Source organism: Pelobates fuscus, chromosome 3, assembly GCF_036172605.1.
Source record: "Pelobates fuscus isolate aPelFus1 chromosome 3, aPelFus1.pri, whole genome shotgun sequence".
Classification (NCBI taxonomy): domain Eukaryota; kingdom Metazoa; phylum Chordata; class Amphibia; order Anura; family Pelobatidae; genus Pelobates; species Pelobates fuscus.
Genome location: NC_086319.1, coordinates 363332357 through 363347823, shown reverse-complemented (window position 1 = coordinate 363347823; position 15467 = coordinate 363332357). Strand labels below are relative to the sequence as shown.

The window sequence follows — 15467 nt, the reverse complement described above, 5'->3', positions numbered from 1 at the left end:
TTTTTTTTTTTTTTTTTTAATTGCTATTTTTTTTATTGTGTTACTCCTATCGAAGATATACAAAATGTAAGTAATCAATGAAGGATGAAATATACACTTTTAGACGTGCATATATAGATATTTTTTTTTTTAAAGATGTCACTACAAGATTCATTAATCTCAATGGGGTGAACTCTTTGGAATTTAAAGTGAATCTAAAATTTTAGGCCACAGTAGTTAAACTGGGAAAGAAAACCAAATCTATTCCATGCCACCTCTGTATTTAGTTTGGCCGTGTTGACCTAAAATTTAGAGGTTGTGGACAGTCACCATCTCCGCTAGAGTCATAGATCAATATGTGGGGGCTGGAGTTGCACGTCTAATCTACAGCATTAAAAACATACATGGATATCCAAACAATTTATTTAAAACCAAATGTAATGATAATCAATATGGACAGAGTGAGCTGGTAAAATGGTGCAGTATAGGACTCTCTCTAAATAGCCCTCTCCAGGGACTTACAGTAATGTGTATGTAAATGGACGCAGAACATGAGAGGAAAATGCCCGTTACAGAAATCCCACTCACTATAAGATAATTAGGGGGCACACAAGGCATTTGCCAGTCTTTTTTCAGGCATCAGCTTTTATTTCTTCTCGAAGCTCCTGACTGACAGTTTTATCCAGGAACACTCTTCCGCTCCCTAAGGGATCTTTAGAACGGGGGGGGGGGGGAGACAGAAAAACTGTCTCACACTTTTATTAGTGCGGCTACGTGACCGTGGATGACATCTGGCTTTGCTGCCAGCTCTCATCTGTCTGTCTCTTTGGCATCTACCCCCTCCCTGTCGTTCTCCTTAGCTGCTGACAAGTGCTGTACGCTGGGTCTGTGGAAATTACCCTTTTACTGGCTTCACGCTCACTATGCTACATCCCACCCGCCCTCGTCTGCCTTGGGTGTATTAAAGAGGCGGGAGAGAGGAGGTAAACGTGGCAGGCGGCCAGGGGTCTGTCAGCAGCTACAAAGTGGGAATGTCAGGCGTTTGTGTGAAGCTGGAGAGGATCCTTTGATGCTGTATCCCTCTAACACAGTGCTCAGACCTCGTGGGAAAAAGACTCTTTAATGCCTCTGTCTCATTAACTGCTAGAACAACATGGCAGGGAAGGATGCATGCTTGTGCCCATTAGCAGCAGGTTTGGAAAGCGATTCCACTTTGAGCTTCTAATGTATACAGTGTCGGTTAAACATGAATTTCCTTAAATAAAAGCGGTCACCTCTCAAACAAACCAGAAACCACACCGCTCTATATCTGGGAAAGGTCAAAACAATGAGTGTTAATCTTTCCGATGCCATGCTCTTCCACTTCACACCACATCCACTAGTGCAGGACTAGCCAAAATTTCAGCAGCACAGTGCCAAAACAAGACTTTGAAGTCCTTGGAGAGCCAGCCCTATTTACCTTAATTAAACTGTATGTTGATCTATGGGTGCTGCAGCATATTGTGGTACTCCTCCAATGTACACTGCCAGGGCACATATGGCTAGACACACACAGAATACTATACTCATTCATTAACAATGCAGTTATTTTTATCCACCTATTTTGTTCACCATTTAGCAGCGGGAGTGTGGAGTCCAGTAGGGACCGAGAAGGTCAGGTAGAGGTAAAGGACAGGTGTTTTGGTGGGCTGCAATGCTCTTGCATGGATTCTCCTTCACAAGTTTAGGAAGTTAGTGATCAGAGATCAGTTCCCCCCAGCTTTGTCAGAAGTGGATGGAGGGCTGCCCCTCACAGCCTGCTGCAACCGTGCACTGGCAAATTACCTGAATGTGTCCTACTGGGACCACGGTCAGGCCAGCTCCGGAGGAGACCCTCAGACCTCCCTAGCATGTCTGGGCCTGGCATCCTTGCGTGCCAATGTCTTGTCACTGATCCCCGGGCTAGTGGAACACTGACAATAGAACACAATGTGTGGATACGTGAACCAGTTGATAGCTCTGAAAAAAGCAAAGCCAATTTACCTACTTGGGGGGGGGGGGGGCAAAGTAGTAAGTGCATACATGTTACTGGGTACTTCGTACTACTCGGCATGGACAATGCTTACAGGAAAACATTAGCCAACTTTAATAAGTACCAGCTCAGTATTATTATCTGAAGAGGTGTGTTTGTTTTGAAATACCTTCTTAAATTCTCACTGATTAGCCAACAACATTTCTGTGTTTGTTTTAAATTATAAAAATACCAAAAAAAAAAAAAAAAAAAACATTCAAAAGAACTTACACAGAGATAAGAATAAAGCAGCGAGCGCTAACCAATCACAATGTATCCTCGTTTCCAATGACTCTTAAACAACCTGAGAAAGGTCTCCGAGAAATGTCTACAAATCATGGCAACAACGGCTGCGTATTAATGTAAACATTAAGCACTATTTCCCAATAGATATAAATATATATGCATTCACTGAATACAGAGTATTGAGTTTTGATAACATATTAGAATTAATTTTACACGAGCAGTTCCCTTCTCTCCCGACTACAAGCATGTAAATAGGCCCTAGTAACAGGGGTGGAGACGTGATAAGAACAAGACTTGGCAACAGCATGTTTGCACATTTCAACAGTGAATAAGACATTATCAGAGCACAGGTAATCAAGACAGAAATGCACAATCCTTCAATCCCTTGACATATTTCATATATAAATGAACGTGTGTGTGTTTTAGAAACTAGCGCCAACATTGAGCTGCACACCAGTACACAAAAGCTAGCGCTAACCAGCACCAGTGACAGGTTGCAAATTAGGAAAAATAAATAAAAAAATAAAAATCGATGAAATGCCTCAAAGTAAAAAAAAAAAAAAAAAAAAAAAAAAAACACAATTTAGATTGTATAAAGGGCCATTTCATAAGTAGCAGAAAGTCAATTACAAATTTAAATTACTATTACAACTTCATCTCAATGAACCCCTTATGGGAAGTAGACTCCTTGTCAGCCATCATTTTTGAATGGTTTGCTGCAAACACAGGCCTCCACAATGCCACATGTCTCGTCCTCCAGGAAGGTTAAAACTTCCTGATCATTGGAGTAGCCGGAGGAGGAGACCAGCAGAACAGGTATCAGAGAGGGGCAATTTTGGGGTTAAAATATTACAAAATGATTTAACCCAAGGGACTGCCCCTATAATGTTATTGAGATGATGTAATCATGGGGCATATCGATATCAAAGATGAACCGAAAGAAAACAAACCAAACACTTGAAGAAATAAAGAGTTCAGAAACTTTTTTTTTTTTTTTTTTTAACATTGCTTCATTTAAATTGGGGGGGCTGAGGGGGGTGGGGGTGGGGGGCGTAATAGATGCCATTTTGCCCCCTGCATGTGAGCTGCCACATGTTGCAATACATTAGGCAGACTGGCCAGCTGACTGTCACTCATTACTACACAGTGTTACTACAGAGTGTTTCCTTTAGGGACAGAATTTATCTGAACAGATACAGCATGCTTTTATTTGAGCTAGGATACATTGTACTTTCAAGGGATGCGGACATATGACAAAATATTATCTTTGCACAGGTTATGGTGCAACTAGCTTCCTATATTGTGATGCTTATAACAAAAGAAGGGCCAGGATTGGCTGAGAGCTTTCAGGCCCTATTTGCAGCTTACTTATTTTATGGGTCTGCTATATTTGGTTTTATTCTGCCAACGGCTGTTCCTCCCACACTACTGGCACCAAATGTAAATGGCTCAGTAATTAGAAGGCTTGGAAGAGCGACTTCAAGACACCTCCAAGCCCTCTGGGTATGCAATGATTCTCTATGGCAGAATTCTAGGCGCATCGTGGCAAGTGCAGTGCATGTTCTTACGGCCCCCTATTCTCCATGAGGAACATTGGAATAAACCTCATCCTGAAGGCATGGGGGTCCAGGATGACATAACACAAGGAAGCAGCGCTGATGAAGACTGAGGTGGAAAGAAAGTGAGTAACTGTATTTTCGTTTAGATTTTAATTTTTTTCCCCCCTGGCAGGGGGGCACTAAAACTAGTACTGTATACAAGAAATGTGTTCCTAATGCTAGTGTTCCTTTAAAAAGGTGCAATGTATACAAATTAAGGATACAATGCCATGATTTAAGAATTACTTCTACATACAGTTTCAATTTAACAGCGTCTTTACCACTTGCATATCCTTACCGCCATTATCTGGGAAATGTATTAATTTCCATATTCTACATATAGCTTACCATCTCTGCTTTCACCTTCTTCAATCCACGACTGTCCGTTTCAGGGTCCTCGGGTTCTGTTTTAATCCCTGCAACATTCAGGGAACTACCACTGTCAACCGCCATACCCCCTCCCAACTGTTCCACTGATGCCACCACTGCTTCCTGCATCGAGACTCCTCTACTCCCCACTCCGGAGGCCTGCTGGAGAACTCCAGTAGACTCCTTTTCTCCACCACTCACTGCAACCTCACATTTGTCCTTTTTAGTTTTTCCACTCTCTTTCTTGGAGCTAGACGAGTTGCGGGAGGACTTTCCAGACTTTTCACTACTTTTAGAAGTCACTGTGGATGAGGGTGCTCCAGAATTACCCCCAACCTCTACAGAACGTCCTGCTACTTCCTTTTTACTGGCATCTCCTACTGGGAATAGTCCAGAGGCCTGGCTGCTCCTGCCTCCATCTTTGCTGCTTTTACTTCGCTTAGATTTAGATTTTGACTCCTTGCTTTGGCCACTTGGCACTGGCGTCACAAACTTAATATTGTCAGGTAGAGTTGCCACTGCATTGGGGGCTGGCAGGCCCACCTCCTTAGAGCCGGACATCTCGAGCTTTTGTTGGTCCTTCTCTAGATCTGCATCCAAATCAATGATCAGATTGCCAACTCCGATGTCCCATTCATCGCCACTATCGTAGGTCTCCACAGAATTTGAGTCCAGACCTTTCCCTCCTGGTGCGCCACTACTCAAGGACATCTTAAGAGAGCCCACCCTCCTGTGGCCTTAAATTGTTCCAGGTTGTGATGCCTCGCCAGCCCCTCTCCAGGTTTCTTGTGGTGCAGGTACACTTTTACACAAAAAAGGGCACGAGGGAGACGAGATGATCTACAAAAGTGGGGCACTGGGTGGCTGAAGATACTGCATTTCTACTGTGAAGAGAGAAAACAGGTATAAGCAAACAGACTATGTACACATGGCAGATGGCATTCATTTGGAAATAACTGGTTTTCGTTACACTTTAATTTAAGCACTTATGCAAATAAGCATGTCTACATCTTCATTAGCTGTACAAACTTAATGTACTATAATAGCTGGAAGGACAAGAATTGATATATATTGTTACACAAGAGTCAATTACTTCATTGAACAAATTAAAAATATAATGAAATTAAACTAAGAATGGGTAAAAAGAAGAAATACTTTTTTAAGTCATGACTCATAGGTTTGCAGTTTTCAATCATATTATACAATTAAGTGATTTTTCCCTCAAAACAGTTATAAGCACACACTTTAGTTAAATTTGTATTAACATTTATTCAAATGAGCTTTATAAGTGACATCATAACGGTTACAACATTCTAATTTATAGATCACGTGAGAGACACACAGGTCTTATGGAAATACAGATAACAGTATTAGCATTGCTAATAAACCATACATAGTGCTTTAGGTAGAACTTGCAAAGGTCAGCACCCTATGGTCACAGTGGGTACGGTGCATTTGTCCAGTCTAATTGGGCCGTTCTGTAGTATTACGGCATTTGTCATGAGGTTACCTCATATTATACTGGAGACATGGGTCCCCATAATACTATCCAGGTGTACAGGTACAGGAGTTTCATCTATAGTATTTCTAATAACAATGTCTCCTGCGGAGAGCATTAATCAGGTTTTCAGTAGGTGTTGCAGGTACTGTAGGACACACCTCCTATATACTCCTGTTTGGGAAGCATAGACTTGCCATAACAGGTTGAAAGTCCCCAGCACTTTATGTTGACTTTGTGTAAATAAAACATATCCATTCTTTCTATCCAAACTCAGATTGCCTGTGCAAAGCAGCAGCATCAGATCATTCTGGCTGTTTCTCGCCTCTCGTCAGACTGCCATCACACAGAGCCTGCCTCTCCTCCCAACTTCCCCTTGCAGGTATCCCTTTCTCTTAGGCTGAAAGAAAGCAGGAGAGACGTCCAGAGGAGGAATTCCCAAATCATAGTAAAGCATGTAAAGGAAAACTAATTTTAGAGAAATCTGGAATTTTTTCTAGTACAATGTATGGATGAGAATTGATTCTCCATCATTTAAGATTAAAGAGTTACTCCAAACACAATGACCACTTTAGTGATTTGAAGCGGTCATGGTGATATTAATCTGTACATACAGCATTTTAGCTTGATATAATAACTTTAGTGCCAGATACTAGTTCACAGCTGATAGTCAATTATGTGCTGTCACATATTCATCCGCTTATAAAAATGTGGTTAATGGCATTTACTGTCCACACAGGAAAAGTTGTGCCGAGCAGCAACCGAATCCACAGAAGGGTTAATGCTGAGCAGCAATTCTGCAAATTGGAACCTGGTAACAACTGCCTTTGGGGTCAAAGGCCGGTTAAAGCCTATCAGATCTAGAGGAGGGGTTTTTAGGCCCAGTTCTCATCCTGTTCAGCGCCCTGTCGTGGTTTCCCTTGTGGTTGTCCGAGAGCTCATTCCTGATTCAAGTTTCTTCTGGTTTTTGACTTTGGCTTTGATTTTGACTTCCCTGTATTCCGATATCCCTGACTTCTGGCTTTCCCTTATCGTTGTGTCTCTTTCTGTTTCCCTTGACCTCGGCAAGTATTCTTTGGTACCTTAAGTCCGGCCATTCTAAGGCCCGGTAATACGTTACCTATTAGTCATCTGTGTGACACAATTCTACGTGCTGGATCAACTAGTAATCCTGACACTAACATTATGTCTGTCAGCTCGCTGGCGACAGATTTAATGATCTATGGCAATGGTACCCAACCAAGTCCTCAAGTACCTCCTAACAGTCCATGATTTAGGGATTGCCCAGTTGTGTCTAAGGAGTTTTTAGAGAAGAAAAAACAAAAAAACAAAAAAAACACTTCAATTACAGACAGTTACTGGTTTTGTGATTTCTATGCTTTTATTGTCCTGGTGGCAGTACAGAAACAGAATTGAAATGAAACATTGACCTCTACGGAAATCGAAGTATAATACAACTATTTCTAAACACCAATGGACGTGGAGAACAGTGGAGAGAGCTTCACCCGGCATTACATTTCTGTTTTTTTCCCCCTCACATGTTTAAAAAAAAAAAAGGCTAGGCCTACTTTCTAATGCCCAGTAGGACATTAGTATTAACTTTAAAATATAGATTAGAAATGGTTAAAGGGTTAAAGTAACTAAGTTGCATTAGTCATGACAAGTACCCTTTGAATCTTATAGTTTGCTCTCAAGTACCCCCTCACCCAACAACCTCAGCCTAACCCCCCTCAACTCAGGAGGAACCTTAATTCTATGTGACCTCTAGCAGCGGTCAGCTAATATTGATTCACAACTGCTATCCATCCCTTCCCTCTCGTGTCCTTCACTGGCCATCTCCACATATAACACTACCCACACCTCGGCCTTGAACGCTGCAGCCCTGCTCCAAACATGCACCTCGAGGACGACAAGCCCCCAACCGTGGCATACAAAATCAACAAGCTACCTGCAAAGATGCTCCCGTTGTGCTGAACGCTCCTGGCGGAAGTCTTGCACCTAGTCAGACTTTCTCCATTATAGATTCATATTGTGTTCATGCAGCACAGCCCTTGCCAAACAGTCATACTTTTCCTCTCGCATTAGTTCATGATCCCGCAATCCCAGGCGTCTGACACCTTTAACTCTCTTCTTCGCCCTGCTGTGGCCACCCCTCAAACTAACCTTGCAGCCGATAACTTTGCATGCTACTTTACCGACAAGATTGAACAGCTAAGGAAAGAATTGTCCCCACCTTGCCGTTCTCTTTCTCAACCACACGTGCCTTTCCTACCCTTCAGACTTTTTCCACGGCTACTGAACAAGAGGTGGCTTTGCTTCTTCTTTCCTCTAGCCTCACCACTTGCCTGCTTGATCCTGTCCTCTCTCCTCTTGCCTTCCTTAACACATCTTCAACTGCTTTCTCTCTCTTCTGGCGCTGTCCCTGCTGACCTTCAACATGCCACTGTGGTACTTCTCCTGCATAAATAACCCATCTCTTGACCCGTCCACCCCCTCCAGCTATCGTCCCAAATTCCAGCACCCTTTTTCCCTCAATACTTCTGGAAAGACTGGTCTTTGCCGGTGTGTCTCGCTTCCTCAATTCCAACTCTCTCCTTGACCTTCTTCGAACTGGCTTCCACTATCTTCTCTCGGACTGGAGGTCCTCCCGCTTTCTGAAACTCAATCTCTCCAAAATTAGCTCCTTTCCTCCTCCAAATAGTGATCCTCCTCTTTCGCTCTCCCTTAAAGTTAGTGGTAACCATTAAAGTCCATTCTTGCACGCGCACTGTCTTGGCGTCATACTTGACTCACCACCTCACCTTTGAGCCTCACATCCAGTATGTTGCCAAATCCTGTAGATTCCATCTTACGAGCACAGCCCACATCTGGCCCTTTTTTTACACAAGATGCTACCAAGGTGCTTGTCCATGCTCTAGTAATTTCCTGCATGGATTATTGTAACCCTCTCCTGATTGATCTTCCAAAAGCCGCATTGCCCCTCTACAGTCTGTAATGAATGCTGCCACCAGACTGATTTTCCGCTCTAGTCGGTCCTTTCACACCTCACCCCTCTGTCTGTCCTTACATTGGCTTCCTGTATCCTATAGGAGTCAATTCAAAGTACTAATCCACACCTATAAAGCATTGAACAATTCTAGCCCCTCATATCTCATCACAGATCCATAGGTATGCCCCTTCTCAGTCTCTCCGCTCGTGACCTTCTCCTGTCTGCTGCTCGCGTCCAACTCACGCGTGGCTCACTTCCTATGGAATACCCTGCCTACCACCATCAGACGCACCCCTAGTCTTCAATCATTTAAGAAGTGCCTTAAAACCCATTTCTTTAGGAAAGCTTATGGCCTCCCAGAGTAACCTCTACCTTACATACCTGTCTCTAGCTCTCTCTCTCCCCTCCAGCTCTGCTTCACTCCCACCTTATTTGATTGTCATTTCCTGTCCTAATGTGTTTTACACCCCACCTCCTATAGAATGTAAGCTCGTTTGAGCAGGTCCCTCTTTAACCTGTCGTTCCTGTAAGTTTTCTTTTAACTGTCCTATTTATAGTTAAATTCTCCCCCCGCCCCAGTAATATTGTAAAGCGCTACAGAATCTGTTGGCGCTATATAAATGGCGAGAATAATAACGGTGTTAAAAGTATTGCAGAGTGACCTAAAACTGCAACATTTACGCAAAAGCTACAACTATTTTGGCCTGAATTTTACAATTCTGTTTTCAATTCACTGTTTAGTGAATGAATGATATAGTCTCAGAGGATGTCAATCTGCATTCAGGATGTTGGACTTAAATAATCCTGTGCAAAGACTGTGTGAGATAAAAATAGATTTATACTAAACAAGTTATCTTCAGCAACAACAAAGATTAGAGGAAAAGCAACAAGAGTTCAAAAGCCATTAAGTCAATCGACTTAAACAGCTTCCAAGAATCCAGAGAATGAGGAATGCATTAAAACGGGTTATAGCTGTAATCTTCACAATGAGCAAGTACCTAGTGCCGCAGGTGTTTATAATGCAAAAATAGGCTATTTATTTTAAAAGGGTAGGAATATATAAAGCCAAATATTTAAAGTCCATCATACTACAGTGAGAAAAAGATTATTCAAAAGTGGAAAATATTCAAGACAAATGTCAATCTTCCCAGGAGTGGACGTCCCATCAAATTCAACCAAAGAACAGGCTGTGCAATGATCAGAGAAGCTGCAAAAACCCAAGAGTTACATCTCAGACTCTACAGGCCTCAGTTAGCATGTTAAATGTTAAGCTTCATGACAGCACAATTGGAAAAAGAATGAACCAGTATTTTTTGTTTGGAAGGGTTGCTGGGAGAAAGCCTCTTCTCTCTAAAAAGAACATGGCAGCATGGCTTAGATTTGCAAAGTTGCATCTGAACAAACATCAAGACTTCTGGAACAATGTCCTATGGACAGATGAGACTAAAGTGAAGACGTTTGACCATAATGCACAGCACCAACACTTCATAGCAACTGGCAAGCACGGTGGTGGACTTATAAAGCTATACAGAAAAGATTACTTCAAATAATTGCTGCTGAAGGTTTTATAAGATCATGGATCATTGATGTACTTCGCTTTTCTCACATGGCTTCTCAATTTTGGCGCTTTATTTTTGTTAACTAAATCTTGACAGTGTAATATGCCATGTGTTGCTGTTCATCTGAGGTGGCACTTAGCCAGTTTTAAGACCGACTAAGCAACACATGATTGTTATTTTGCCTTGATATGTAAAACCATAGAATTGTACTTTTTTTCCCCATGACTGTATAACCCCTGCACAAAGAGTTTGCTTTACCTATTGTATCATCATATATCCACTATGGCATGCCAGCAGACACTCTTAACGAATGAATAAAGGACAGAGTAGCACAAAACGGATATTGCTAATGAGGAAATATAGAAATAAATATGAATTTGCACTTTAGAATATCACTGCAGATTACAAAGACTGTGGGCACCTGACAAAGACAGGTACATTTTGAACCCTAAATGGTTGGATGGCTCATCATGTGACAGCACCAGGGGACCCCAGCACAATGACCATTACTGTGCACTGGGATCATGGCACTTCGAGCACAAATCGTCATATTTATTTCAGCTTATGGCAATGATCTTATGTTTACATAGAGCAAACCCAGATCTCCATTCCCACCCTACTGAAGGAGCTGGACACCTTCAGATGTGAAGTCATTACAAACTGAATTTGGATAAGTCCAAGATGAACATCTAAAGGCTACTAGGGGACTTGGAAACCCCATTTAAATGGTGTCAGAACAAACTGAAATACCTAGGCATTTGGATCCCAAGGGACTTAAAAAAACCTGCATCAATTTAACAGCTCAACAGACATGAAAAACTTGACCACCCCTTAATTCTCACTAATTGGCCATATGAAATTTCTCAGCGCTGTACAATGAGTGGACTAACAAACATGTAATGTAACAAGTTGGATGCTCAGTAACAGAGGGGGTTGAGGGCCCTGCTCAATTATTATCGCCATTTATAAAGCGCGAACAGATTCCTTGGCGCTTTACAATATTATGAGAAGGGGGATTTAACTATAAATAGGACAATTACAAGAAAACTTACAGAAACAATAGGTTGAAGAGGACCCTGCTCAAACGAGCTTACAGTCTATGACTATACAAGCTAGAGGGAGTGGGGTAAAAACCAAACAAAAAAATATATATAATGTTTACCCAAGGCATATTTGGCATCTCTGTATGTGTATTCAAGAATGGAACAACTTGTACGTTCCAAGCAGGATGGTGGACTCAGTCTATCTTCTTTGCAAACTATTACATGGTTGCTCACTTGGCCCGGTTTAATGTCACAACAATGACTCCCAACGGGACATGGCCCACACTAGAACGGGTGATGAAACAAAATCAAATATCTTTGACAGTTTGGTTAAAGGACATGACTGCCAAACCGACTCTTTTATATGAATTATGTATTTTAACCTTTTTCCTCTTTCTTTTATACAGATTTTTTTTTAATATTTAGTTTCCCTTATGATATTTCTTTTTTTGGGGCAATTGATATTAAGTTAAATAAATCTTGCCAGTTTTATATTATATATAAAGGAATATATTTATATACTTTCCCTTTAATTTCTTTTAGTAATAATAAGGATATTTGTAAATGTAGACATTTGAGGAATACCTACCTGTGATAATACAGATTTTATAAATGTTTTGAATTAATATGTTTTTTATTCCGCTGCTGTCCTTTTGGTAATGTGATGTTACAAATGGACTTCAATAAAATGGTGGTTTTGATGCCGTCTACACAATAGAGACATATGGAAGATATGAGGAACTCGGATGCCAGCACTCAAACTGACGTATATATCGTCAGGACATAAGGATGCATAAACACAATCTCCTGGATGATGCAAGATGACTAAAGCGGAACCACGTACCATAACCGCAAGTGCAGATTAGGAAAACGTACCAAATCTAACATTTAAAGAGGGAGACTACAGAGGATAGCAGAATCAAACTTTTGAGGAAGGCAATTAGGTGAAACGTGTTAAGTGGACTATGTTTCGTACAAGGTCTTATTTTATTTGTTTGTTAAATAAACCGTGTTTTGATCACCAACATCCTGCATTTATTGTGGTGAAGTACAGGGAAAGCAAAGATTGGCAATATAAATATCCAGACCCAAAACAGACATCCACTGCATCATCCATTTGAAGTTACTAGTCTGAGACAGCTTTTTTAAGTGGCTCAAAATCATGTGAGTTGGACCAGTAGAGTGTACATTTATATAGTGTGTTTAACTGTATTACCCTATGATTTTTTTTTCTCTTTATTTGTATTTCTAAATACCACTACAACATTGTGGTAATTTATATATGTACTGAGTGCTCTCACTTTTTAACTATATTTTCACTTTGCGTGTTTTGAGTAAGTCACACAGGACTGGCAACCCCGCAATCGCAGCTGGATTGGAATGTGGTGCCCTGGGATTCCTAGGTAAGGGCTAATATTTATACAGACACTCCTAACTTACCGACCGGGTTCCAATCCTACGACCCGGTCGTAGAACGAATTGGTCGGTAAGTGAGGAGTTAAGTGATTCCCTGCTCTGCTGCGTTCTTCTGTGTTCGGGGAAGTGTCCCTGAACATATACGAACGCAGCAGAGCAGGGAATCCCTTAAATTCCCACGACGGCTCGCACTTACCACCCTGCGAGAGAGCTGGTCGTAAGTGCAAGCCGTCGTAAAGCAGGCAGGTCGCAAAACGAGGACCACCTGTACATCACTTTCACTTGCAGACATTGACTCCTAGTTCCACCTAGTGAGCTTATTCCAGACAGACCACATACCAAGTATAAGTCTCAATGGGAGGAAGCACTTCAGATAGAACGGTCTTACAAAGAATGGTCCAAAATGACAACAGTGATGCATTTGGATTCACAATGCTTAACTTCAGGGTAGTTCCTCCATCCTCCACCTCAATACCACCACATCCCCCCCCCCCCCCCCTCGTCTCCTCCCCTTTTTATCACTACACTACTTTACGGTCACCTCTTAAAATGTCATAGGCTTACTTCTCTGAACGAGCGTGTCTCAGGCCATAAATTCATGGCTGGCTCCCTGAGCGAAGAATGGTCGCAAGTTTTAATGATGAGACAAATAAGACACCTCTTCACAGTTGTAGAGTCAAAGTGTATTTTCCAATGATGGGGTGTTCTAGGTTTACTTTCAATTTGATGCGATAGAGAGGAAAGCCCTCCAATGTGTTTTATTGTGAGAAATAAGCTCGAAGCAGGTCGCTGACATGAATATGGTTTCGTTTAGGCTGGTCTTTCCAGTGTTCATTTATTAGCGATTATTTATCCTTTGAAAATGTATTGTCTCACTTTTTTCGAAACCATGTGCCTTAATGAACGATTCCCAAGGGGCCTCATAACGGCTTTATATACACACATCTCTAACTCCACTTCCGAATGGGGGGAGCTTACTTACACAGCTCAATGGGAAGCCGATCTCTGTGAGGAGCTGGAGGGGGGTCGAATGGCAGGAGATCTGGGAGGCGGCCGCGACCTCCTCCATATGTGTATCCATGCAGGAACAAGCTTACAAGACCATGTTTAGGTGGTACACCACCCCGGTGAAACTCTTTAGAATGCATAAAACGACTACAGACTTGTGCTGGAGAGGGTGCGGACACAAAGGGACTTATTTGCATATGTGGTGGGAATGTCCAGAGGCCCAAAAATACTGGAGACTAGTGATAGATTTACTGAAGGATATCTTTGGTAGGGAGATTGGGCTGGACCCGTGGGTGTTCCTTCTGGCTAGACCTCTAGAGAACTGGACCAGAACCGAACAGAAGCTGGTACATAAGGTGAACCTTGCGGCAAGGAGGGCCCTGGCACAGGTTTGGCTTCAATCTTCCACGCCCCCGCTTTGCATAGTGATACAAAAGATTAAAGACACTTTCCTTATGGACAAACTTACGGCAAAGGTCAGAGGAACGACTTCAAAATTTGATAAGGTATGGGCGCCATGGATAGATAGTGGCATTGGAGACTAGAGACGCAGGGATCGCACGCCCCCTAACTAGTACTCACTGGAGCTGAGTGCCTCCTTGACTTATCCCCTTGGGACTGTACTAATTTACCCCAGATACTATCTCGTGAGGTCTTATGACATTAGGCTGTCTTATAGGGCACTGAGGGGCGACACGAGTGAAACTCCTCCCTTCCCTCATTCTTCTCCCCCCCCCCCCCCCATGACCCCTCCTTTTTTCTCTATCCTTCTTTCCGTACTCTCTTTCTCCTCTGATCCCTTATCTCATGTTTATCTCTCCTGTCTATTCTTTTTCTTTTTCGGCCACTACTACTCTGAATGGCTCCATACTCATGTCCGTTATTACACTGGCTACGCCTGAGCCCCGAGTGGTGAGGGGCGCTAATGCCTGGAGGCCTTGACCGAATGTATGCACGCACACTACTGGGTGCCCCCACCATTGGGCTAGGACTAGGTTCTTATTACACCCGAAAGCTATGCGAATATGTATCCCTAGTTCCGGACACAATGTATTTCAAGTACTATAGCCGTTCTTTTTTGATTGGCCTCGATTTTATTATTTAAAAAATGGTTGGACACTATGCATTATTATGGACACTTCATGGACAACACGCTTTCGCTATCTGCAAAGGGGCCCACTACATTTTGTCTCCTCCTATGCATGGTTCGCTACTCATGTATTGGCTCATGACTCTATCCACGTTGTTGTACATGTGTCACCATGTTTTATGTTATTGGTGTTTAACCTTGTTATAAATAAAGAATTAAAAAAAAAAAGAAAATGTATTGTCTTTCTAGTAATAAAGCTCTTACAAAAAAAATTGCAAAAACAAATAAAATGAAAAAATAACATAATATCTCCACTGTACCATTCCCCACTTTCAAAACAACTTTAGTTATTTCTTTACTCTATGTATTCAGCACAGCATTGCCTGTCGGCCTTGTAGAAAAGTAAAATTAAAGAAACAGCTGACTCTTTCCAAATTCTCCAACAACATGTACAAATTCCATAAAAATCAGTGATTGAATTTACAGCTAAACTATTATCTATGTAATCGAAAACCACCTGATCCAAGTGCCAGGAGCAGCACATAACCTGCTTGTTAAATGGTTTCCATGCTGTACGATGGGAGGTGAGATCAGGACAGAGAAGCCATTTATTCTGCACTAC

The 15467-nt window shown here is 42.0% G+C and overlaps 1 protein-coding gene across 3 annotated transcripts in view; it reads right to left on the bottom strand.

Annotated features, from left to right (window-relative positions):
- The window catches only part of ZNF609 (zinc finger protein 609), an 81692-nt gene that overhangs the window by 35976 nt on the left and 30249 nt on the right, over positions 1-15467 (bottom strand). For 2 of the 3 annotated variants that reach the window (XM_063449295.1, XM_063449297.1), the window contains exon 2: positions 4222-5126. In XM_063449295.1, coding sequence (XP_063305365.1) covers positions 4222-4953 — 732 coding nt within the window. In that variant the 5' untranslated portion in view covers positions 4954-5126. The remainder of the gene's footprint in view (positions 1-4221; positions 5127-15467) is intronic. The other variant, XM_063449296.1, reaches the window with a different exon arrangement.